Source organism: Solanum lycopersicum, chromosome 6, assembly GCF_036512215.1.
Source record: "Solanum lycopersicum chromosome 6, SLM_r2.1".
Taxonomy (NCBI): Eukaryota; Viridiplantae; Streptophyta; class Magnoliopsida; order Solanales; family Solanaceae; genus Solanum; species Solanum lycopersicum.
In genome coordinates this window covers 45931198-45957443 of record NC_090805.1, presented here as the reverse complement: position 1 = coordinate 45957443, position 26246 = coordinate 45931198, and the positions used below count along the sequence as shown (strand labels likewise).

The 26246-nt window shown below is 32.0% G+C and overlaps 4 protein-coding genes across 4 annotated transcripts; 1 reads left to right on the top strand and 3 right to left on the bottom strand.

The window, feature by feature from the left end:
* Nucleotides 1–1905: 1905 nt before the first annotated feature.
* On the bottom strand, nucleotides 1906–4008 carry LOC101252996 (protein PHYTOCHROME KINASE SUBSTRATE 3). Its single transcript, XM_004241529.5, has one exon. The coding sequence runs from the start codon at nucleotides 3477–3479 to the stop codon at nucleotides 2067–2069; it is 1413 nt and encodes a 470-aa protein (XP_004241577.1). The 5' UTR covers nucleotides 3480–4008; the 3' UTR covers nucleotides 1906–2066.
* A 718-nt stretch (nucleotides 4009–4726) lies between these two features.
* Nucleotides 4727–9450, bottom strand: LOC101253294 (probable methyltransferase PMT2). The gene is made up of 7 exons (XM_004241530.5): nucleotides 9250–9450; nucleotides 8340–8997; nucleotides 7920–8130; nucleotides 7228–7516; nucleotides 6177–6566; nucleotides 5550–5627; nucleotides 4727–5330 (listed from the first exon to the last, which is right to left on the bottom strand). Exons 2-7 carry the CDS (start codon nucleotides 8988–8990, stop codon nucleotides 5102–5104), a joined length of 1848 nt encoding a protein of 615 aa, XP_004241578.1. The 5' UTR covers nucleotides 8991–8997; nucleotides 9250–9450; the 3' UTR covers nucleotides 4727–5101.
* A 1225-nt stretch (nucleotides 9451–10675) lies between these two features.
* LOC101253597 (large ribosomal subunit protein eL34) lies at nucleotides 10676–12553 on the bottom strand. Its single transcript, XM_004241531.5, has 4 exons — nucleotides 12269–12553; nucleotides 12021–12100; nucleotides 10997–11106; nucleotides 10676–10892 (listed from the first exon to the last, which is right to left on the bottom strand). The coding sequence occupies exons 1-4, from the start codon at nucleotides 12345–12347 to the stop codon at nucleotides 10799–10801; spliced, it is 363 nt and encodes a 120-aa protein (XP_004241579.1). The 5' UTR covers nucleotides 12348–12553; the 3' UTR covers nucleotides 10676–10798.
* A 9258-nt stretch (nucleotides 12554–21811) lies between these two features.
* On the top strand, nucleotides 21812–24182 carry LOC101253907 (myb-related protein 306-like). The gene is made up of 3 exons (XM_004241532.5): nucleotides 21812–22139; nucleotides 22288–22417; nucleotides 22822–24182. Exons 1-3 carry the CDS (start codon nucleotides 22007–22009, stop codon nucleotides 23690–23692), a joined length of 1134 nt encoding a protein of 377 aa, XP_004241580.1. The 5' UTR covers nucleotides 21812–22006; the 3' UTR covers nucleotides 23693–24182.
* Nucleotides 24183–26246: the final 2064 nt, after the last annotated feature.

Genomic DNA, 26246 nt, shown 5'->3' with positions numbered 1-26246 from the left:
ATTTCGTTTCAATTCGTTCATTTGACACCCCTATTACTACCAATCGAGTAGAAATTATTTCCACCCTCAATTCTTTAGTGATAGGGCATTCGGGGCGGATCTACATGATAACATGTGGTTCACGCCAAACTTACCATTTCTGTCAACACAATATTATAAATATTAATTTAATTGTTAAATTTTAAATTCCGACTCCATCTTTAAAACCGCCTTTAATTATTGGTCAGATTATCATGAATGCTATACACTAGTTGACACCTTGAGCAAATCCAAGTAGTTGCAGGAAAAGAATGGTGACAATCTTTTGAGAATGAATATTTAGTTTGATGTTTCATGCAATTACGGCCTAGCGCTTTCGCCATCTTCTTTATAAATTTGTTGAAAATAAACCACATGGTAGTTACCTTAGCTTCTCCATCATCAATAACAGTTTCTTTTTTCTAGCCTGAGTCAAATTAGATCGTGCATGAATTTTTTCTATGTCTTATAAAGCTCTCACTGATTCACCAAATTAATGGATCGTATACACCCTTTTTTTCATAAACTTGTCAACTTAGAAGCCTATTAATTAGTCCTTTTTAAGTGTGACTTGCACGCCCTCGTGAGCATCACATACAACCCCTTAGGGACTCAGAGTCCTCACTGTTTCTCTAGGCTACGCCATTATCGAGTTCAAATGTGTGTATCACGCGAACTTAAGTTACTCAAACACAAGTATCTCCTTGTTTGGTTTATTCCTAACCAGATTTTTTAGCCTAAAGGAGTGAAAGTGAGAGAAGAGAACCCCATCTTACTTATTGAATGGGTACAAAATTAAATGTTGGTACCCAACACATTTAGGCTGCATGTGGTTTTGTCATTCCCTTTTAGTCCTCCAAATTATTAAAAACTCATATTCTACAATAATCCATATATATACTAATAAAATATCAAAGCTCACCTTCTTCAACAGTTTTTTTGGATTCCTCGACTGATTGAACACGTGATTCCTGTCGAGAACTAAGGAATTGTGTTTTATAAATAGGACAATTGAAACTCTAAACTTTTTTAAATTAATGTCCCAGAATGGTACGTGTCAACGCTTAACTTTTGTACTTGTTTTGTCTAATATGGTTATTGTTTATGACACTCCTTTTTATTCAACTACTAGAACCAATATTTAGCTAGAAACATAATGCGATTGTATCTTTTTTGAAAACACAAAATTCAGGGACAAATTTATGTATTTAGATGGACTTTAACAACGGTGGTGATTGAATCAACTTGGATGCACTTTGACTATTTCACTAAATAGTTACTACCTTTCACGTAATGTATAGTACATCCAGAGGTGTGACTCAGTTTGAAGTAAGATTAGGGAAAAAGTCTCTTCACATTGGCGCATGACAACTATTGGATTTGAATTTACTTATTCGTACATAGTGGTGGAGTCAGGTTTTTCATTAGTAAATATGTATAATAACAAATTAGTACATATCTACACCCGATAATTTGTCAATTGACACTAGCTCGTTTGGCACCCCCTTGGACAAAGGTGGCTCCGCCACTGCTCGTCATAAGTAAGGCAAACCTGTCTAGAAAAAAAGTAGCTTTAGTTGCATTAGATGATCAAATTGGATGTACCAACTATAGTATCAGGTGAACACACATAAAAAAGGAAATATAAACAACTAAGATACCTTTTTTCTTTAGACAAGGGTGGCCTCAGGTGACAATTTTTTTAAAAAAAATATACTCTAAACTGGGCCTTTGTTGCCTCTCACTGAAATATTTCTTTATACTTTCTTGTATTTAGGCTGCTGTGTCTTTTCTTGGCAAGAAAAGATAAGTCATGATATAAAGCTTTGTTTGATAACAAGATAATTAGTAGTAGGTGCATAGCAGTTAAGTGGAAGACAAATTAGCTAAAATAATAAAACTAATATTATTCTGTAGAGAGATAAGTAAAATACAAATTTCATTACTAAGATATTACAAAGTACAAACTCCTAAAATTTCAACTGAACCATTTATTTCAACACTCTTATTTAACATGAAGATACTGGATTAGGGGCTAATCATCTCGATCAACCGCGCTGATGATGTTTTGTGTTCTCACCAGTCTTGTATACAGTTTCAACCACACTTACTGCTTTGTGACTCTTGCAACCTAAAAGCCCGCCTTGACGGGCTTTTTGATCTTCTTTGCTGACTGCATTCTTATTGTTTTTGGTGTTTGTACATGCTGCATTTCTTGGAATTGCATTGCCACTAATGCTAATTCTCTTTGAATCATAATCTGAGATGACTGATGAGTAACCAGCAGCACTGTCTGTGATAACACTCCACTCAATACTGGCCTCACTTGGTGCATACTGAGTTGTTGGAGACATGCAGCCAGGAACATAATCGCTAGTTTGTGAATGCATGAGTCCATATCCACTGCTAGATATATTCTCAATTTCGAATAGATCAGAGCTAGCATCACTAGCAATGTCATCGCAAACTGTACTGCTTCCTATGGTTGCACGAGGGAGGTTTTGGGCTTTAGGAATGGCGTCCCAAGTTAACATGGAGAGTTTCCTTTCTAAATTTACTGCTATGTCTCCTTGTCTCATTTTTCCGGAGCCAAACACTTCTATTGATTTTCTTTGCTCTTCGATGGTTTGATCTTGATCATCCAAATGTTTTTTGACTACTCTCAATTTCTCGTCCACAGAAGCCGTGCCAGAACTTAATGCAAAATGACCTGTTGAATGTTTTGATCCTGGCTGGGGAAGTCCAGGTTCCGAGCTTTGATCCACACGGACTGCTTTTTTTCCTGAACAAGGTCCAGGGCAACCAAAAGTGGCAAAAAATCTCCTTCCTGTCGACTTCTTCTGGTTTGTTTGATATCTGTTTCTTGGAAGATTTTGTAACAGTGCACTTTGACTGTTAAAACTGCTTGCTTCTGAATGGATGCTTGGAGTTCCTGTCTGGGAACTTGGTTTCGGGTGGGGAAGATCCACCATCCCGTTGTTCATCTGCCCGCCATACTTCACCACAGATGTAGCGGCAGCTCCATATTCCAGTTTCTTGTTGAAATACTTGTCAGCTCCAAATATGCTTAGTTCCCCATCTTTCAACTTGGTTCTTTCTTGGTGTTTCTGAGTGCTAACCAAAGTTTGCTGAGAAAAAACAAATGCAATAGTAGGATCTTGAACAGGAGAAGCACCTGAGGTCTTAAATGCAAAGTTGTCTTCATCAGTCTTGAGATAAGAAGAGAAAGACTCAACGCGAAGATTGGCAAGGCTGTCTCGAGGGTTATTCGAGGATGGTTTACTAGTAGGTGCCTTAGTAGCTCTTACAGAAAAGGGGTTCTCAGGTGGTAAAACAACAGCAGAATAAGGCTCTTCATAAGAGCCTCCTAGTTTATGTAAAAAACTCTGATCGTCAGGGTTGCTAAGGTAACAAGAAAATGATGCTACGCGAAGGCTGGTTACATTATTATTGGCTTCCATGGAGACGAAATGCTTCAGGTTTCTGTTGTTTGATGAAAATTTTGAAGAGAGTTTGATCCAGAAGCAACGATTTCTGGGAGGAGCTTTATGGGTTAATATCTTTACTAGTGTAAAAGAGTTATATGATAACCTTTGAGACAGGAAGGGACAGAACGAAACTCAGAAAAAAACAGTTTACCAACAAACAAGAGACGAAAGATAATTAGAAAGCTCATAACCTATAAAATAGGAAGGAGTTTATAGACTTGTGAAAACTATAGATGAGAGAAGCTTTAATTTTTCAGTTGGTTTCTTTACAAGCAGCCCTTTATAATTGGCTCTTTCTTGGAACCTATGGGGTTGTAACTTGTATAACTTTAAGATGGTGGATCCTACATGATTAGAGAGGCATAATATTTGACAGTCTTGTCACTTCTTTCCAATTCTCACATGACATGTAATAGTGAATTTACAGTAACTATGATGTTTTTTGATCAATGATAAGATCTTCCATATCAATAAGAAAATATGGATATAAATCCATGTTAATTATGTAATAAATGCTAACGGGGTCTAGGAATTGGCGGATGGCTCCAAAAGAAAACTCAGAAAAACAAAAATAAAGTTACACCACTCATTCAAGTGAGCCCCAAAAGTAGGACACCAGCATTCACATCATAATCAATTCTGATGCATTGATATTCCATTTCTTTGCACTAACAACTACTTCCATGAATTTGGTTATTCAATCATTTGGCTGCTCTTTGGTTGTATCAAGAATACAAGTTGAGTGTTATCTTTTGGCTGTTATGTTAATCATATGTCAAGTTAGCTTACAAAGTACAGCAACAAAAAATGGAAGAAAATATTGCTTGCATCTGTATTCCTTTACCAATCTAGCAGCATCGATTATGAACCCTCAATAAGTTTTATTGATCACACGATGGTACACTTTACCATTGCATCAAGGCTCTCCCTCAGGCCAGCCACTGTAAGGATTTGATTGAATAAATCTCATGTGAATTTTTGTTCTGTTATCTCTAAAAATCTATGTTGTTCAGGACTCATCATAAATGTTGACGGGTGCATGTAGGATAGATACTCCAAAAGTAGTGTATTGTTGGAGGATCTGACACCAGTGCAACAACATTTTGGAAATTCCGAGCAACATAGTCTAAAATTACATTTGGTCCATTTCTAGTCTTGTCATCAATAAATGAAAGATGAATGCACAAAAAGTTTAAATTAGTTGATAACATCAAAAGAGATTAGATCTTTTACCATGGGAACTCAATTTACTCTGCTGGAATTACAGAAAACATGCTGGCAAAGATATGGTACAACTGTGAATGAACTAAAGAATTAATTGCTATAATGATAAACGATAATAAACAATGATAGGAAGAAAGCGCTATTCGAAAATAAACTAGCCATGATAACCTACTCATACTTCTGCTCTGCAACCGCCAAAAATGGAAAATGAAAAATGGTTACCATGAGAATTATCAGAGTTCTCTGCTACGTTCATCAGTTCTGAGCTCCAGTTGTGAAAGAATAATATCTCTTGCGCCAGTGAACAAATTCAGTATTGACTGCCTTAAAAATTATCTGCCAAAATGCTTCCTAGACGATGCTATTCAATCTCAAACAGTTGAGTTGTTATCACCTACAACCCAATATTTTCTGACAGCAAATAGCACCTTTTCAGGGATCAGAGGACCATCCTCATGATCCACCATTTTTATGTTCCACCTCATACCGGTTGCGATTCTTTTCACCTGGGTGAGGACATCTACATGGTCTCGCAATATGACTGCACCTTCTGGTCGAAGAATCCTATCCATCTCAAGCAGAATGTCTTCAACACTACATCTGCAGTTTTACATATGGTACAATTAACAACTTTGATAAGGTCCAACTTGAAACACATATTAATTAGGCGTTCCTTATTGTTATCATCGCTGAAACTAATAGCAGTGACAAATACCGAGTGGATATTGATATAGATTCAAAGAGGGAACAAAAATATATGGCAATCATCTCCCTTCAATATAGATATTTCATATGCATGAATTAGTATATAGAACTTACTTGTCTTTGTATAAGCTGAAAACTCTATTTGCATGAATAAGATCATATGTCCGAGGATACGTAGAGAAGGCTTCACACCTGAATGAAAGTTTGAAAGAAGATGAAATAAGAAACTTCATCATCAGAAAGATAGTAAATTCAAATCATACGAGGGAAGAGAAGGGTCAGTGCATCAAGTTGCAATTTAAGCAATCAAAAAATTCAAGATGTGATATAAAATCTCTATATTAAAATTCAAAACTTAGGTTACCAACATTATATGGCGTGGCAATTGACTGGAGGCAATGTAATTGAATGTAGGAGAAATGATTTGATATTACTTGAAATCCAGCTTTAGAGGACCTGGAATTCGCTATGAAGGCCAAATTATTTATCAGTGTTGGAATGAAAGAGCGAAGTAGTACAGGATTGATACATCCAACCCGAACTAGTTTTGCATTGGAAGTTACTGATCGAACTAAATAATTTAAGCTTTGGAAGATCTTTCATATGCAATTCAGCTATCAGCCTGAATGAATTATCAAACTTTCACATACATTTTCTACAGTCCATCATCAATAAGAGAAGAAAAGAAAAGGTAGGAGTGATGCAAGAGTCCAATGAAAAAGATAGTTTCCGAAAGTTTACCAGTCATGGTATATGCCGATTAAGCCTCGTTCATATACAACTCCAAGAGTGTCTTTCTCAGCTATAGTTGGCACAACATTCATGACCCATAACTTGGGTGATTCAAGTGCTGCAGCAAAACTTCCAAGGCCGGCATTCATATCCATTATATTTCTATACCTCCCATTGTCGAGGATCTTATTAACTCTCTTATAAGAATTCACGTGTTTTTTCCATAACTTGTTGTCCTCCTTGAATGCCTCAACAGAAAATCCAGGAACAGATCCACTTGCTATTCTCGGAGGAACAGTATTAAGTCTATCAGGAAACGGCTGAAGTCCCCCACCCGCAACTTCATCTGAATTAGTTGTCTCAGGATAAGGAGTTATGCATGCCTCCATCTTCTTATACCTGAAGCCCCAGGATATTGGTTTAGTATAAAGTAATGAAGGCAATCAACTTATTCAAATGAACAAATATCATTACTCAAAGAGACCATATATACCTTAAAATGTTGGTGAATGAATGTTATGCAATTCAATGTTATAAAGAATTTTATGTTGTTCATAGAACAATCTTTTCTCCGGACATCTTTGTGGTTTCGACATTATTCACTAATTAATACTTCACAATTACTGAAACGGGAACATCAAATTATTATTTGGCATGGAACATTCAGACCATGCATAAATATTGGCATAAGATGAGTTTTAATGGAGTAACAAGATCAGTGAGGATTCACATAGCCGAAACTTGTTTGGGACTGAGGCATTGTTGTTTTTAACATTCAAACCATAATGAGCAACTCCAGGTAGTATTAAACATGCTTGTCAATATAAGACCAGAACATGGCAGCAAGAAACAACATTCACATAAATGTATGTAATCAAATTGCTGCATAACTCAAAATATTCTGTGAATTGAAGTAACTAGAATTACAAAGCAAGTACTTGAAACTTCATATATGCATTGACTGAACAAGAAGGAAGAAAGAAGACAATCTCCTACACTATGGCTATTTGAAATTCGGAAATCTTGATTAGATAACCGATTATTAGGTGCAAGAATTTACCAGACATTTGCTGCATTCGAGGATTCACATAGAGTTACACGAGAATCATGTTCCCTGCAGTACTCATTGTTTACTCTTTTTCTCCATATGGCAGTCTCACCTTTCTCGTGTTTCTTTTCCCAGCAGAGAAGTTCAGCCATTTCTTCAATCTTTCTCTGTTCCTCCTCCAGTTCTTCTTTAGGGCGTTGCCACGCTTGATAGTTAACCCGCCAGTTGATGGGAGGACCTGAAAGTACCCAGTAGCCCCCTGGTCTGAGCACTCGGTCTACCTCCGTCATGTACAATCCATCTGTTGAGAAAGTAGAATTTTGTTAGGAAACAAACAAACAAACAGAAACAGCATTTTGTGTTCTAACTCTATACCGGTGCAGATACTCCATATTGAATTTGCTCATTCGACTTGGTACATTACCAAAATGAGAATTAAAAATGTGTATTGATTAATAAGGAGAATATCATGAGCACAAGGCAACTTTGATCAAGATTAGTGAAGATTTTTATATAGATTAGTAAGGAGAATATCATGAGCACGAGGCAACTTCTGTCAAGATTAGTGATGATGTTTATATGGATTAGTAGAGGATGGAAGGAGCAGTAAGCCAGTTATGTTATCCTGCCTTTCAACAACTATTGCAAGAGAAGGAGTTAGCAGTTGCAAGTGGACAAAAATCTCCAAAACTACAGATCCTTACCATTTGCACCCCAAGGAATCAAACAACGTGAACAATGCGCCATATCAAAAGCTCTAGATGGATATGGCAATTTTATGGTTCCAAGTACACCAATTACTGCTGGAACACCTCTTTCCAAAGCAAATTGAACTTGAGCTTCATGCGAGTCTCTGGGTGCGAAGGACATGGTTAGAACATTCTTCTTGAAAAGGTATGCACCCCAACTTGCAACCTATGATATCACAAATCATACACAAACATTCAAATTTAAAACTAGTACGCAGTCAAACACCACTTTGGAGAACCAAGGAGTTGATTCAAAATTTTAGAAAGTACCATTCACCGTCATGAACTCCAACTACTAGTAAGGTTTTCATTCAAAAGGAGTAAAACACTAGACAGATAGAGCAATGGAGAATATTGTAGAAAGCTTTGACTCACCCCACATCCGGTATCCAATGCAGTTCTTACAGTACCATTTTCCATCGGTATAACAGAAGCAAGTTGATCAATATATGCATCTGCCCCATTGGGGAACTGTGTTCCACCACCTGGAAATCTAAATACATCTCCTTCATATTGAACCCAATTTTGCACTGCCTTCTCGACTGTTAAGCTCTTATGTGGTGCATTTGCAAAAGGTACATAGTCACGACTCTTTGGCCATGAAAAAGGAGTGACATATCCTTTTGGAGCTGGAACAAGACAATGCAGCTTCTCTTCATCTGGAGGACAATGTCTCTCCCTATAGTTCATATTTTCTCTAGGAAATGTCATTGCTCGCATTTGATCATGACATGGTGTATAATCAATGTATTGCTCGCCACATGGCTCAATCTCCTTGACATCTTGCTTGGGATCATCGAACGAGGTGCTTTGATTCCCATGGTGAGTTTCATACTCCAAATTAGGAAGGATACCGCAGTCCTCTGCCTTCTTTGTTATTTCAAGTGCTATGCTGTCTCCCTTCCCAAAACCACTTCTTTTCCACACTCCAAGAACATAGAAGAAACAACAAAGTGCAGCTATGACAAGTAATGATGGTAAAAAGCTTTTATTTCTGTTATCCCCTGGATTTCCTTTTGTTGCCATGATCAACCTGGAATTCAAACGACTTTGATGAAGCATATAAAATGATTCTCAATCAACTATACTCAAAAGGAAATAAATGTGTTACTTACCTCTTAAAACAATAATCACATCAAACAAAAGCATATAACTCAAGGTTTTGAAAATTAATAATACACAAATTGATCTTGAAAAACTAGTAGGAAGACATGAAACACAAGGTAGTCTGATGTACTAAAACATTTCGTGTGATCCAAATTTAAATGAAAAAAAGAAACCTTACTGGATATCAGAGAAGCAGCAATGTTGCAGTTAGATCAAATCATTGTTTGTGTGAAGAATGGATATAATGGGGTGTTGTTTGTTTTATTTAAGACCTAGTGTGGAACAAATTACAGTAAATTAGTTGTTTTGGCACGGATCCCAATGCAGAATTGAACAAAACCAAATCCGACGATTTCAACGATGAAGAGTGAATATTGTTGTTATTGACCGTTTACTAATTGTTCTATCGATTATTACGCTTTAAACATCAAGAACAAACCAAATTTCCCGCGAACAAGGGATTCCTATTAAGTCACAACTAATTAAATCATTTTTTTACACTATGTATAGTGTATTTCAATTAATATGTTATTTACTTTAATGAATGTTTGTTTAACCTGATGGTATAAAAAATTATTTATTAGAGTAAAAGTATCCAATTGTCTATTTATTTATTTTTTGTTTTGTATGAATTCAAATATGATTATTTGAATTTTTTAGATAAAAATTACATAAATTTAAAAAAAATACAAATCTCCTCGAATAGAAATATTAGATTAATTAAGAAAAACTTTTACATATAGCCACTTAAAAATAATTAATTACTCTTCATAGCTGTAGTTTGATAATAACAATTTGTAGCTATATATTATACGGAAGAGAGAGGCGAGCGAGACTAGGAGAGAGGGGAAAAAGAGTGGAGAAAGGTGAATTGTATATGTATATTGGCTAGATAATTTTATATTATACATATGTATTTGTATATATGGCAAGAGAGATTGAGAGAGAGGCAAGCGATATCGAGAGAGGGAGGAGAGAGGCACGCGAGATTGGGAGAAGGAGGAGAAAGGCAAGCGAGAGAGAGCAAAGAGTGGGAGAGAGGTGAATTATATATGTATATAGGTTAAACAATTGTATATTATACATATATATTTGTATATTCTAGCGAATTTTACATATACAAACATGACTAATTATACAAATTCGAAGTCAGACCACGTAATTAATATATAATGTCACAATCGCGAGTGATAATTATAGCAAACGCACTTATATATGGAATTGAAATTCTTTGCTCTTTTTTGTATTCATACTTTATGCAGTACAAATTAGTATACTTATATTCTTTATATCCAAACCGATTAATCTAAAACTGAAATTAAAAAATTCATCTCATGCGAGCTTATTTGGACTGTAGTTACTTCAAACCAAAAATCAGGAATCAAAACCAAAATTTTCATATCCGATCCGAACCAAGCAATGTGTGTTTTCTTTAAAATTGAATATAGCGAGTGAACTCCGTGAGTATTAAAATAACAAACATGAGAAAGACCTCCATCAATCAACGACTTTAGGACCAACCACAAACATTTTCGTCTACCTAGATGAAGATATATAAGGTAAATTAAGACTAAACAAAATATAGAATGGCAATGGAGTCAAAATAAAGCAAAAAACTGCCGTAAATTGTTGTAGCAATAAGGTCAATTTGTAGCACAAAACTAGTAAACACTTGAATGTCAAAATTTCAGCAAAACATAAAAAGAAAGTTCCTCTAAACTCTCTGCTTAACTCTTAGCTGCCAACTTTTCTTTGGCTTTTTGGATCTTCAAAACCTTCTTAACAATTTTTTGCTCTTCCACCAAGAAAGCACGGACGATCCTGCAAACCAAGCATAACTCGATTATTAAAAGTTCGATACAGAAGGCAATGAAGGTGACATATGACAGACATGGACAAGCCAACAAGCATTTAAGAGAACAAACCTCTCCCTAACTGCTCCTCCAGACAATACTCCGCCATAGGCACGGTTCACAGTCCTCCTGTTCCTAGACAACCTGGACCTCTTGTACTCAGCTGGTCTCAGGTGAGGAATCTGCAAGACAGCAAAGCTTGAAGATTAGAAATAGCCCCAAATGCTTAGATAATTAACTACCATAACATAAGATTTTTAAACACCAAGAACAAGGAGAACGGGTACTAGACCATCAGCAGTCCTAAAAAGTAATTAAGGCAATACCCAACATCACGTACAAGTATTCAAGAAAGAAGCCAGCAAGTGACAAATTTTGAATATTAAGACCCTGCTGATGGATCTAGCACTCTGCCTCTAATTCTACCGAAAGAATTGCAATCTTATTTATGATTAACAAAGTAAATTTGTCATTCCTTAGACAAATTAGAAATACACATTGACACCATAAAATCTGATGGAAAAATTTGAAGGAGCTACAAGCTACCCTAATTAGGGGCATAACAAGGATGGAATTGAGCAACCAAACCTACAATATCTTAATAGTGGACAAAATAAAAAATGAAATATCACACCTAGACTGAACTTTCATGCTCATACTACAACAGAAGAAATGTTTTAGCTTCAATCTAAGTTGGAAATTGGTCAAAGAAATCAAACAACTATTCTTAAAAATGAAAAATAACATATCGAATATACTTAACAACCAAAATCTATTCTTGCAAAGGCATTTGATACATCCACAAATAAGATTTCAGACAACAAAACCCAATTAAATATGTGATACAACAGAAACAACACTACTTTGGGTAAAGTGTAAAATGAGGGTCCATTTAGTGATCTAGGGGTCGCTGCTGAGAATACATAATCATGTGAACAAAATGCAGTAGATACAATTGTACTACTGAGTATGTCAAAAACTTAATACAAAGAACATCACTTGCAACAGAAAAAATAAAAAAAGTTTCGATCAAATTAAACAATATTAAGCTCATGCAATTGAATCACGAAATGCAAACAAAGAGAGATGAAATTACCCCCTGAATCCTCTTTCCAGTGACAGGGCACTTGGGACCATTAGCCCTCTTCTTGGTAGTCTGATAAATCAACTTCCCACCTGTATTCCAATCAATCAACCGTTAAATCAACCACTACTCAATCCCCAACAAGCTACGATCGTCTACACTCATTCTGATCTATTCAGTCTTTATCATAGCAATACTAATTTATACTTCAAATTGAATGAATAAGCACAAATCAAACTACAGAAAAGATATGTTTGTACCAGGAGTTTTGACGACGCGGTGTTGGTTGGATTTGGTGGCATAGCTGTGGCGCTTACGGTAAGTGAGTCTCTGCACCATCTTTGAACCTCTCTCTTACACTCTCTCACTCTCTCTCTAGGTTGAGGCTCGGACGGAAGAGAGAGTACAGGCTCTTGAGATAACAAACTTAAAAACCCTAATCGGGAATTTGCCCTAGATCTGACGGCTACTAAGAAATATATTTAGACGGTTGTGATTGACAAAGATTTGGGCCAGAGTTACACTTTTGGGCTGAAATCCAATCCAACCTATTTGGTTGTATGGGCCAATATTTATGTGTTCATCTAAATGATTAGACTGGCGATTTGTTTCATTTGGATAATTTATGTTCCTTGTTGGATTAAATAACCCGTTTGGTCATGCGATATGAAATCATGATACAAATTGAAGTTTTATTTGAAAATTCGATTTGGACCATTTTGTTGTATATTAATTTTGTTAGCAATAATTTCGTGTAATCGGGATTTGAATTTTTAATAGTGTGAAAAATTTATACTCGAGAACAACTGAAATGGGGTAGATTATAGAGGGATGGCGGCGTGCGAGGTTGACATATATGTCCATATCCATGCTAATGAGTGAGGAACAAGTACCCTTGCAAATTGCAATAATCCTCAAAACCACAGCCACAACCAAAATTAATATTATTTGTCTTGATAGCAGCCTAATTAGATGTAACTTGTGATGAAATTTTAAGAAAATCTTTGAGATTGACAAAGTTACGAAAATGATGTAACAAACATTTTTTTGTATACCCAAATTAAAATCTCTTCCGAACAGTATATAGGTCGGTGCCACCGTTAGATTTAATGAAATCACATATAATCGGGAAAGCAATTGAAAAAGGTGATTATAATATGACACTTAAATCATAAGTTATTAAATCGAGCTAATGGTAGAAGCAACAATACTTCCCTATCAACCCATATTAGTTAAATTATCATAACAACATTTGCATAATTGTTATTTAATTGAAGCTATATAAGTTTTTTATTATAAGACCATAACAAATGACATCTCATGATCATAACAATTTTTTTTTTAATGAAAAAAAGATCAAGATATTATACCATAATTTAATTTGGTACTAATGGCGTGTCATTCTCTACGAAGTTCAACATCATTCATCTCATTTTCATCAAAAAATTAATTGTAATTGCATAATATTAGTGATTATATTTTCTATTTCAGTATCATGCGGTATACATAATCTTATAGAACTATAGAACTCAGTAGAGACCATGTCAAAATTGACACTGTTAATCAGATATTGTGTGGAATAAATAAGGTGGCAGGCAGAGGTTTGACTTATTATTAACGACCTCAAAAGGCAATTTAATGCTTATTAAGATTAGTCAACAGCATCGCATTAATCATTTGTCGGGAAGTGGTTCAGTAGTCCACGTTGCACCGGATCACATGGCTCAAACGTGGGCCCATTCACTGCCACGTGTCGGGCAGATTGAAGCTGCCCGGCCTGAAACCAGGCCCAGTTTAATTTCTTCCTGATTTGGAGTGGGCCCAGGCCCATATCACAGCTCTTATAGGTTTCGGTTTTGTGGGCTCCAACTGTATACAAAACAGTCATTTCTTTCTGAGTTGCTCAAATAGTGAGCACGCGGTTTGCTTATTATATTGGGCCCATTGGGTTCTGTGTGTGGGCCAAGAAATTCGTTGACTTTGGAGATGCAACTCAAGAATTTCCATGGGGTTGACCTTCTTAAAAGTATTTTTCTTCGTTCCAATTTCTAAGTCATAATTTTAGATGTCATTTCTCTTAAAAAAATTAAATAAGTTTATCATTATATTCGTATTTGGTGTTTTCTTAAAGATAAGTTTTCAATAAATGAATATGGATTAATTAAGACCAATGAACATAAATTATTTATTTAATTTTTCTATGTTAGTCACATGTATATTTTCAAAGCTAATAACTCTCAAGGGTTAAAATAGAAAGAATGGTTTTATTTAAGCATTGAGTTTATAAAATGACGAATCAAGGACCATGTATTTCCAGTAAGGACAACATATAGATAGAAACGGATTGAGTAGAAGCATTTAATTTTGGTAAAAAGTACATAAATCCCATACACTTAGGGGCTAATTACAACATATTCTGAAAGTTTTCCCAATTACAAGTATCTCGAGTTGTCCATTTCTCTAAGATATATTCCTTGGTTGTATGATTTATTGCAAACAATACATTACTTAATCAAAAAGATTTATCAAAGGCGGGATATGAGTATATATGAGAGAGGATAGATGTATCCAAGAGGGGATGAGATTGTATTCGAGAGGAATTTCAAATGGTGAAAATTTTAGAGATTATATTATCTTAAGATGTATATTTATGTAATTTTTTCTTTAACTTTATTTATCGAGATTCGACTACAAATCCAGAAATTTGGTAACAGAGTATTACGCATTAATTTGAAATCCTAACAATTCATTAGAATTCCAATATCTACTATTGATGATTGTGATTATATTTTTACGAAACCTTATTAAATAAGAGAAAATTAAATTGTGGAACTCAAAGACAATAGTTGTACAGATCTTTCATTTTTAACTATTGTAAACTCGCATTCAATACTTAACTTTGATATGTCCGAGTGTGAGCTCACTATAGAGTTATTACTTCATTATGGGCAATTTTTGAAATAGCTCACATTGCATCAAAGGTAGTTTGATTTTTTTCCACCTGCTATCCGGAGCTCCGAATAAATTTAGATAGAAAACTTTCATATATAGCCACTTAAAAATAATTAATTACTATTTATAGTTATTGTTTGATAATTACAATTTGTAGCTACATGTTATATGGAGGAGAGAGGCGAGCGAGACTGGGAGAGAGAGGAGAGAGGCGAGAGAGGGGGGAAAAGAGTGAGAGAAAGGTGAATTGTATATGTATATTGGTTAGATAATTGTATATATTATGCATATTAATTTGTATATATGGCAAGAGAGCTTGGGAGAGAAAGGAGAGAGGAGAGAGGCAAGCAAGAGAGAGAGAGAGGAGAGAGGCGAGCGAGAGGTAAATTGTATCTGTATATAATTGTATATTATACATATGTATTGGTATATAGGGCAAGTGAGATAAGGGGAGCGCGAGCGAGAATGGGATAGGGAGGAGAGAGTCAAGCGAGAGAGGGCTAAGAGTGGATAGAGGTGAATTATATATGTATATAAGTTAAATAATTGTATATTATACATATGTATTGGTATATTTAGGCGAATTACACATATACAAACATGACTAATTATACAAATTCAAAGTCGGCCCACATAATTAATGTGTAATATTAGTCGCAAGTGATAATTATAGCAAATTATAGCTATGATGAGCAATTAAATAGTATAAGTTTGTTTTGTTGTGTAATTTTCCCAATTTAGATTACGCTCTGCAGGTCCTATACGAAGGTAAAGCCCCCAACAAATTTTTTTCCATACACAAGATTCGAACTCGAGACCCTGATTAATGGTGAAACCCTCTCACAGTGCACCAGAACCCGTGTTGGCGCATCAAGGTAGGTTTATTAAACTCTTTTCTCTTTTTTTCCTTTACCCAAACCTAAAATGGTCAAACTAAAAAAGAAAAATTAAGCATGGAAATTAAAAGTCTGCTTTATTCAGATGAGTGGCTCTAAGAATTGCATGGTCAAGCTTACTGTATGAGATAATGACATTATTAAATACAACCCATAAGGTTGAAACGTATTTATTATCATTGATTCTCAATTGCAAATTGAAAAATTAAAATTAATTTTACTAACTCTCAAATCTTTGTAACCCAATAGCAATGACATATCATATTCATTGACTTATTTTTTCTTGCGTTTGGACTATAAATAGTTTACCCCGTCAAATATTTTGTCCAATTGATAGTTTCTTTTTCTTGTCATATAATTCAAATCTCAAAATTGTCTTTGTTCGATACAACTATTAGATCAAAACAGTAGCTAAATAATTATATATGTTTTTATCGTACATTACATATCTAATATCTAACTAATAGTTAAAAAAAATAATCTAATATTAGAAGGCATATGTTGTGTCACGCATGATATATATATGTGTGATACCTGTATAATTAAATAATTACTCCTAGTTCAAATCAATTTAATTTCATTTTTCGTTTTCAACTTAACTCAATTCGAATTTCCCTTTTTCATCATCACCAATATTATTTTTTTGTGCCTCAACTCATTACGTTTTCTCGAGACTTCTTATGAGAAGACATCAGCCAGGAAAAGATATCATACGCACGCATGCATTTTTTATTTTTTTAAAAAAATATTTAGCTCAATCTTCAAACTATATATAGTCTATAGAACCTTTTAGAATGAAATTTGCTGAATCAGTATTTCTTTTTAATTTCTCACTTTTGAATATTCTTGTTCGACTGAGTTAAATTAATTATGTTTATATCATTGATTTTACTTGGCCTATATGTAATTTTTGTAGAAAATATGGTATCAAATTGTAACAAATAACTAACAACCTTAAGAGCCCGTATACATTATCGAATATTTTTATATTGTGCAAGTCATAGAGACGTAATATAACATAACTCAAATCATAAGACTCCTACAAATACTAGATTGGGAATATTGGACTAGGAGTCCTAACACAATGAATTAGTAATTATATTAATACTCTTTTTGGATCATTGTATTCATTATTTCATAATGTATTATATTGTATTGTATTCTATTGTACTGTATTGTATGGTAGATAAAATATTTGGCTTGACTGTATTATTTGTTGTTGTTTGAACATTTTACTTATTTGGTACTGTATTATAATTTATAAATTAACTAAAATATCATTAATTATTCTATGGTAGGAGGTTTGACTAAAATTATATAATATGAGATAAAGGGTAAAATAGTATATTGAAATGTTATGTAACGATATAATTGAAAAAAAATAAATTAAGTAACCATGAGAATACACCAAATCGGTTGTTCCATAAAATAGGGGGTTCCATTATTACGTAACAATAAAATTTAACAATACATGTTAAGTAACAATCAAAACAAAAATTATAAGTATAGTGACAATACAATATAATAAAATATAATGGGTAACAATGATTCAAATAAAATACAAGTATTACATACTGTAAAAATAAATAAATTATATTTGATAATCATATAATCAATTTAAGTGTATATACATATTTCATATTTATACAAGAGCTTGTAATCCCCAATATTCCATCAGCTTTTATGTCATATAATTTGTTCTTTCCTCTGTTTAAGTCAATATCTTATGTTGAAAAAAGATACAAATTTGGTACATACTGCCAAAACGAGTTGCTCAAATAAACTATCAATTCACACTTGATAAAAATTATGTATTCGTTATTCTTTTCTTTTGTCTTCATACAAATCATCAAATTATATAAAAAATGTGTGAATTAAATTATTACTCATTTTCAACTTACTCAAATTTGTCCAAACTTGTCCATTTACCCCTACTAATTGCTAGATATACTCCATACAGGAATTTTTCGTATATTTATACGTATAAAACTACATTTTATGTGGACGTTGACTTGTTGACGCAAGGATATACGTAAGTCAGAAACCTAGTGAGTCCACATCCATTGAATTAATCATTCCAAGCCAATAAATAAATCTTGGTATTTGACTATTTATACATAAAATAATATTAATAAGCAAATGAAGAACCAGTTAAAACGGAATTCCTAAAATCTACGTTTGTTTTTATCGATCTTCTTAAGTTAACTTAGACCAAACTGAAAAGTCATGTGTTAGTTTTACGTGAAAATATTTTATTAATTACGAAAAAAATCAAATAAATTAAAATAAAGAAAACATTATAATAAATACATGTATTCCGTTAAATTAAAAATTTAATAGTGATCAACACATAAAATACAAAACAAAAATCAACATAAATAAATTTTATACAAGTGTGGATGTACAAGTCAAGTCCAGTTATCATGCAAAAAAAAAAGTCAAGTCCAATTGTAACGGATGAGTACTTCTTGATATGTTATTTGTTTCTTCTATTATCTTCCTATTTATTTATTTATTTATTTATTTATAAATCTATAAAATATAATGACAAGAAAAAACGTCATATTTTACTCATTATTATATTAATTTCTTAGTCCAAGTAAAAGAGTATTTGCAGGAATTTTGAATATTAATTAATACAGAATAATATTAGTATTTATCAAGACAATTTAAAGTGAGAATTAGCTCGTTTCTTTTGAGGTCATGTGGTAACAAAATGATGCTAGCATGGTTATAACTCATAATGCGTGAAGTATTTACCGTTAAAATATTTAATCGAAGTAATATATTTTACACTTTCAATATATATAAATTAAACCCTTTTGTCACGATTCTTTTCAAAAATCATTGACTCAAAATTGGATACTTATCGAGAAATCTCCAATAGATGAACTCATCATATGCAAACTACAGTGTGAATATGTGGACTTTCAATTTTTGGAAGGATTCTTTCAGGTTTTCTATATTTACAAGAAATAATGAAAAGAAAACTAGTCTTATTTCTCCACTCTAAACTCCAAAAAATAAATTAATTCCAAAGTTTGAAAATGGAAAATTGAATCCCATAGACTGTAAGTCTCACATGCTCTTAGAATAAAGCTACTTAGCTTGACCAAATAATTACTTTGGTGTTACGTCTCACCTAATTTTTGTCAAAATAAATTTATTTGAGAGTGATTAAATTTATCATATTCTTTTAATATAGCTAAAAATAGAAAAACTAGTGAAAATCATGATTATTTTAATGATATAGAATTTAAATTTAATCGAGTATTAGTAGAAAATTAACCTATTCAATCTTAAACAATTCGAATTTTACACCATTATATCAACTTAGTACAATAACATTTTTAGCCAAAATCAAGTAATCAAATGAACTCAATTGCAAACTATCTATATGTATTTCTTTTATAACCAATGTAAATTACAAACGAACGAATCATATATGTTATAAAGGGTAATTCTAAACCTTTTCACAAAGTATGTACAAGAATATATTCGAACATTTTCCCTATACTAGAAAATAGTTTCTCTTACTACAAAAATTATTGATCTACGTTATAATATGTGTCTATTTTATCTCATAAAGGAGAAGAAAAAGAAAATACTATATATTAAATTTTGACCCATGACATAAAAAAGTATGCAACATAGCAGGTCCGGGTCAAAATGTCACCCACCAAAGCAAGTCCAACTCTTCACTACTCTTTCACTTATTCACACATCAAATATAAGAACAAAAAAGGGATTATTAGTAGACTTTTAGCTGTATAAATTTGTCTTATACTTTAACATATTCAATTTTTGCAAAACAATTTTCTTCTTCTGACTTTTTCTTTTCCTCATCATTTATAAATCTTATCCATTTTTTATTTTTTTTGTGAATTAAAATCATTTTTGTCTTTCCCTCTTCTCCCCAACTACCTTGCCAAGGGTTATGGAGAAGAGGTTGCTTGCACCGATTCACCAACTTTTTTGTTATATGTATAAGTGACTATAAGTAAATAGGACTATTCATTAACATATTTTGCAAGAGGTTTGCTTGCGCCATGCTTACTCAATATATTTAGAGAAGGAAATCAACTCACGAATAGTTTAAATGACCAGATTGAACTGAATTTAGACAGATTAAAATGAACTTGTTGATTTATTATTAAAGATCACTATTTATCGACTGAAAGTAGCTAGTGATTTAATGATGGGGAAATTACATATTTTACCGCTTAATAAAAAAATATTAATATAATGCACTTATTATATATACCTATAGCAACTATAATTTTGCTATTTCTTAATAGTTTTAATTTATTTTGTTCCATTTCTTAATTACCAAACAAAACTAACAACAAATATATATATATATATATATTCCTTCTTCAATTTATTATAGCTATATATATAACAAATCAAATAAAAAAATAAATGTTTTGATAAGATTTTTGATTAATCAATTTGAAATACATACTTAACATAAATTAGCCCACATTTTAAATTGATTGAATTTGCATAAGTGCTAATCTTACCTCCTCTAGATTAATGTAAGTGTCTATTTTTTTTAAAAATGGACCTAGAAATTATTATTAGAAGCAAATGTAGCTAGAAATTAAATGTTTATACAACTCATCCTCACATTGTCAAAGATTACTTTTGAGGTACAACTTAGACTCCATGTATCTTTCCTAATTTATATAAGCAAAAAAAAAAATGTTGATTATTAGTTAATTGCAAGTCCGATCAATAAGAATAGTACGATTTAGGTTTACTTATTATTGAAGGATGACTAATGAAGTCCCTACAATTCAAAGCCATCTTAAATTATATTTACCTAATCTAACAAAGTTGATAATGAAACTAGCCAATGATCTTAAGTGGTCCATTTTTTTTTAATTGAAGTGACATTTTTATACAACAAAACTAAAAAGAGTACATGAATATCCTAATTGGCTGCCAAAATAATCATAGCTTTAACATTTTTCTGGTCCAATTTAATATGCATGTATTGTCCTAATCACGTTGAAATTACGAAACAATAACCGTGAATACTTTTTATCTTGTTTCGTTTTTTCTTTTTTTAAACTTTAAACACCACGTGACGCTTAATTTTCAATTGATGATATATAGATATGTCTATAATTGAACACTTTTTTAATATCAATTTTGTAATAGTTATATATTTAATTCATTTTAAATTTATTTGTTTGATTTTAATTTGATATGAAATTATCAAAGTAAAGCAAACTTTTTGATAAATATATATTTATGCTTTTAAACTAACAATATGTAGAATATATAAAAATATTATTTAATCTTGTACGCTTAAACATATCACATAATAGTAAAAATTAAATATGCTAAATAAAAGTTTTTTCTAGTGCTAATATAGCAAATATTAATTAATACCTATATAAAACTTATTGATAAATGAAATTTTATATAATTAATGTTCTTACAGCCATTAATTGTGTGGGAAAAGAATTCACTTGGGTACGCACTGCAATATATTTCATTCTTTTTTATTTTTACTTGTTTATAATAATAAAAATATATTTTTAATTTTTAATTGTTATTTTTAACATATAAAAAAGAAAATGTATTAGTTTTCATATTTGGCTATTTTTATTAATTACTTGTTCCTCAAATTATTTTTCAAATCTAAGACTATACTATAAGGGTAAAAATGTAAAATGAACAAGATATAAAAGAAAAATATTTGTAACAAAAATGAACTTCATTTAAATTTGTTAATAATTGCGTCATAAATATCGTCAGTTAAGATGATTGCCACGTGGATTAGTGAAATAAGAAAAAGATAAATAAACAGCTTGACTTTTTTTTTTCACAAGCGAAAGAGTAAATGCTAAGTGCTGTCCAGTTTTGACTATTTAAAGTTTAGCCACTTTTACCCTTCTCTTCATCAGTTAGTGTAACAACACATCTTCAATTATTATTATTATTATTTTTTATTATATATATAGACAAGGACCCCTCTCTTTTTTAGACCCTTGTCTCAAATATTTTCTTCATACAAAGTTGTTTCACTTATATCCTATAAACATAGCTAGAGAAAAAAAAAAAAAACTTCAAGAAAATCAAAAGTGCTTTTGTTGTTGAATTAAATCAAAGAAGATTTGTTTATTTTGATTTTTAGAAATGGGAAGGCCTCCTTGTTGTGAAAAAAGTGGGGTGAAAAAAGGGCCATGGACACCAGAAGAAGATATCATTTTGGTTTCATACATTCAAGAACATGGCCCTGGAAACTGGAGAAATATTCCAACTAATACTGGTACTTTTTTTTTTTTTTTGAATTTTGTTTATTTTTTTGGGTAGGTTGGATACATTAAATATATGTAATTAATTTTTTTGCAGCTCCATCACACATCTTCTTGAATAATAAATAAATTAATTTGATAGTTCTTTTTTTTTTTTAACAGGTTTGCTAAGATGCAGCAAAAGTTGTAGACTTCGATGGACTAATTATCTCCGGCCAGGGATCAAACGTGGAAACTTCACTGAACATGAAGAAAAAATGATCATCCATCTTCAAGCTCTTCTTGGCAATCGGTACTAAAATCAACCGTAAAAAATAATTATTATTTTTTTAAATTGTTAGGGTTAGATCCAATTTTTTCAATATAGTTTTATAATTATTAGAGAAGCAAACTCGAATTCTGCAAAAAATAATCTCACTTTTTTTAAGCATAAAAAGGGGAATTGACATAAAAATATTGATGGAAGTGTAACACGTGTTTATTCAGTTTCCTCCGAACACACTAAATTCGGAACTTTTCTTTTAAACATGAAAAATTGAAAGTAGTTATGAATTTTGTTGGTATCGTTGATCCGTTGTTAAATTGCTCATTGCTAATAGAATCATTAATTGTTTAGTTTGTATTTAATTTTTGTTGTTCTTGGTAAGATGTTAAATTGTTATATTGAAACTAAGATTGTTTATTTTTTGGGTGTAGATGGGCAGCTATAGCTTCATACCTTCCGCAAAGAACAGACAACGATATCAAGAATTACTGGAACACTCATTTGAAAAAGAAGCTTAATAACAACAAGAAGGTTGAAGGTCATGATGATCATCAAGAAGGAACTTCAGCATCATCATCATCATCTCAATCAAAAATCATAAAAGGACAGTGGGAAAGGAGGCTTCAAACTGACATTCACACTGCTAAACAAGCTCTTTGTGATGCTTTGTCACTTGATACAACTCCAAATAACAAAAACAACAACAATAATCCACCTCCTCATGATCAGGATCAACAACCACCATCAGTTCAAACACCTACTACCTATGCTTCAAGTGCTGAAAACATTGCTAAGTTGCTTCAAAATTGGATGAAAAATTCACCCAAATCGACCTCGTCTAGTAGCTCGAAAATTACTCCTATGTCATCCTTGAACAACAATTTATCAATCGGTGCAGTTTCAAGTTCTAGCCCTAGTGAAGGGACGGTAAATGTTACTCCTGGACAAGGTTTGGACTCTATCTTTAGCTTTAATTCATCTAATAATTCGGATGTTTCGCAATCCGTATCGGTCGATGAGGGTGGTAATTTCAGTACACCTGAGAATCATAATAATAACAACAACAACAATGCTGGGATTTATCAAGTTGAAAGCAAGCCAAATTTGCCTGATTTCAAGCCAGAAAATGGGAATTTTCAAGAGGAGAGTAAGCAAAATATGGAGACACAACAAGTGCCTTTAACTATGCTGGAGAAATGGCTACTTGAGGATGCTAATGCACAAGCTGAACAAGAAGATCAGTTAATGGGAATTGGAATGGGAATGGGAATGACCTTAGCTGAAACTAATGATTTGTTTTGAAGAAAAAAAAATTGTTTACTAGTACTCCCTTCGTTTCAATTTATCTGCCTTGATTTGACCGAACATGAAGTTGAAGAAAAAAAATAAGTAAAACGGATAAATTGAAGCGCAGGGAGTAGTAAATATTTCTTCAAAACAACATAGGACAGTTTGGGGTAGTTGGTCTTTTGGGTTATTTTAATTAGTTGGTACTAGTTAGGATTTGGAGTACTACTCCATAGGTTTTATTTAAGTACTTTACTTTATATATAGCCAGAGCAGATCTAAACTCTGATATTTGCAAGAACATATAAAGTGTATATTTCATGTAACTTTGAAACTTGCATATGTATTAAGTAGCTAGGTAAATAATGAACCCTCCTCCAGTGCTCTTTAAAGAGCTGCTTCAATTGTTTGTATTTTGGGTTCATTTTTTTGTGTAAACCTGACTTCTATATGAAAAAAAAAAATCCTCAGTTACAAATAATAAAACTGGGGTTAGTTATATGAATTTTCGTTGTTCATCAATGTTCCCCTTTTTTTATCTAGTAATTATTCGTTTTGAAAATCTATCGAAAACAATTTTTTTTTAAATATAAATAAAATTGTGTGAAACTCTTTTATTTCAAGATAAATGATGATTGATGAAGTCACATCATAGATCTATCGCAATCTATTAATCTATAGTTCTATCTTCACCATATAATGAAAAATGCACCGAGCAATTAGGTGTGTTTTTGACTTTGTGAACCTTTCGTTAATTTTCTTAAATTTTGTCGGTAAAGCTATGGTTGCTTAAACGCGCACGATTTAACTTATATGTATTTGTCTTAACGTATTTAAAAATTAATAATTATTTGATTTGATCGTATAAAAATGATTTTACAAAACTATTTGGTGAGCTTTAATATAGCCATTCCTTTTCCATAGAAGTTTTACCCCTAGACTATACTGAGTGTATAAGTGAGTAAATCACATTGAATGAGAGAAGATGCCATGAGTCAGAAAGGCATTTAATCATTTGTTGTGGATAGAGTGAATAATAAGCAAGTCAATGCGGCACTCTTCCGTTCCATATTAGTAAATCATCGTTACTTTTTATTTTTTTCACAATATTTATAATTACTATAAAATATAAACACTTTTAGGAAATTTTACTTTATATTTTTTGTTCTAGTAAGATAGATAATTAATATATAATATTTATTATTAATATAATAATCAACTAATAAAGCTCAATTTATATAACAATCCTAGGAGTGGTGTTTTTGATTGACTGCTTTTACTTTCAATGTTAAAATCCCGTAAGAAAAAGTCTTTAACTTCATTAACTAAAATGTGAGTCAAGTTCACTTTATGCATTTACAAGTGATATAATACAGTAATATTCCTTCCGGTCTATACTTATTCTGTTTTACTATTGTCTTATTACGTTTTTCGAACGTTAATTTAATTAAATTTTTCAGTTAAATTAAATCAGCTAAATCATTCTACATTTTAAAAATTACAATTATATATTCAAAATTATATGTATAAATATAGTTATATAAGCCGCAATGTTCTAATACCAATATCATATATATATATAAAAAACATATCTTAAGTTGTAGGTCCATATTTATATATTTTGATCCTCGAAAAATAAAAAATGATAAATATTCTCTCCGTCCATTTCCAATACTAACTTGGCACTCTTCCAAATGAATGATAAATAAAACAACAATTTAACTATATGACTTTTTAAATATAATAAATTTAATGCTTTGATAAATATATAAAAATATAACTATAGTCTATGATTAATAATTAGAAAGAAAAAAAATAGGATAAAGGGAAATAATTTGTTCAAATAGGTGTTATAATTTATAAATGAGTCAAAGAATCTTATTTCTAAAAATGGATTATAAATAATAGGTTGTTATTATCCTTAAAATGTATCACTTCCCGTTTGTTTTTTACTTTATTGGAGACATGAGCGTAGTTTGATAATTATTCCAAAAGATTCAAAAGCTGAGTACTTTTTAAGTATTGACTCTATTTTCAAACATGAAAGTTAATGTGATTAAACTAACTTTTCACGTGATACATTTCTAAGTTTTTAGTGTCATAAAGTTTTAATTTAAAATAATAATCTTTATTACTCTAATTTGGTATAAATTAATTTTATCTCTATTATTAACTAGTGTTATTTTTTATTATTTTCATTGCGCATATTTATTAGGAAAAATTGTGTATAATAGCAAATTAAAAACCTAAAATAAATTGAGTAGCTAGGGTTTGATTTAATTGTGCTCCATAGCAAACGTTTGCAAAAAATTGTCAGGCGCCTTTTTCTCAAATATCTCGCTCGCCTCTCTCCTCTCTCCTCAATCTCTCGCTCGCTTCCTCACTTTTTTATAGAAACACAAGTGTATAAAAAATATTTCTAATTGTATAAAGGAGAGAAAATTGTATAAATACATATATTTTTGTTCCCCTCTCTCCCCTCTTTCAGATCTCGCTCGCCACTCTCCCAAATCTCGCTCGCCACCCTTGCCTTTCTCACTTATACAAACAGAAGCGACATGTATAAATT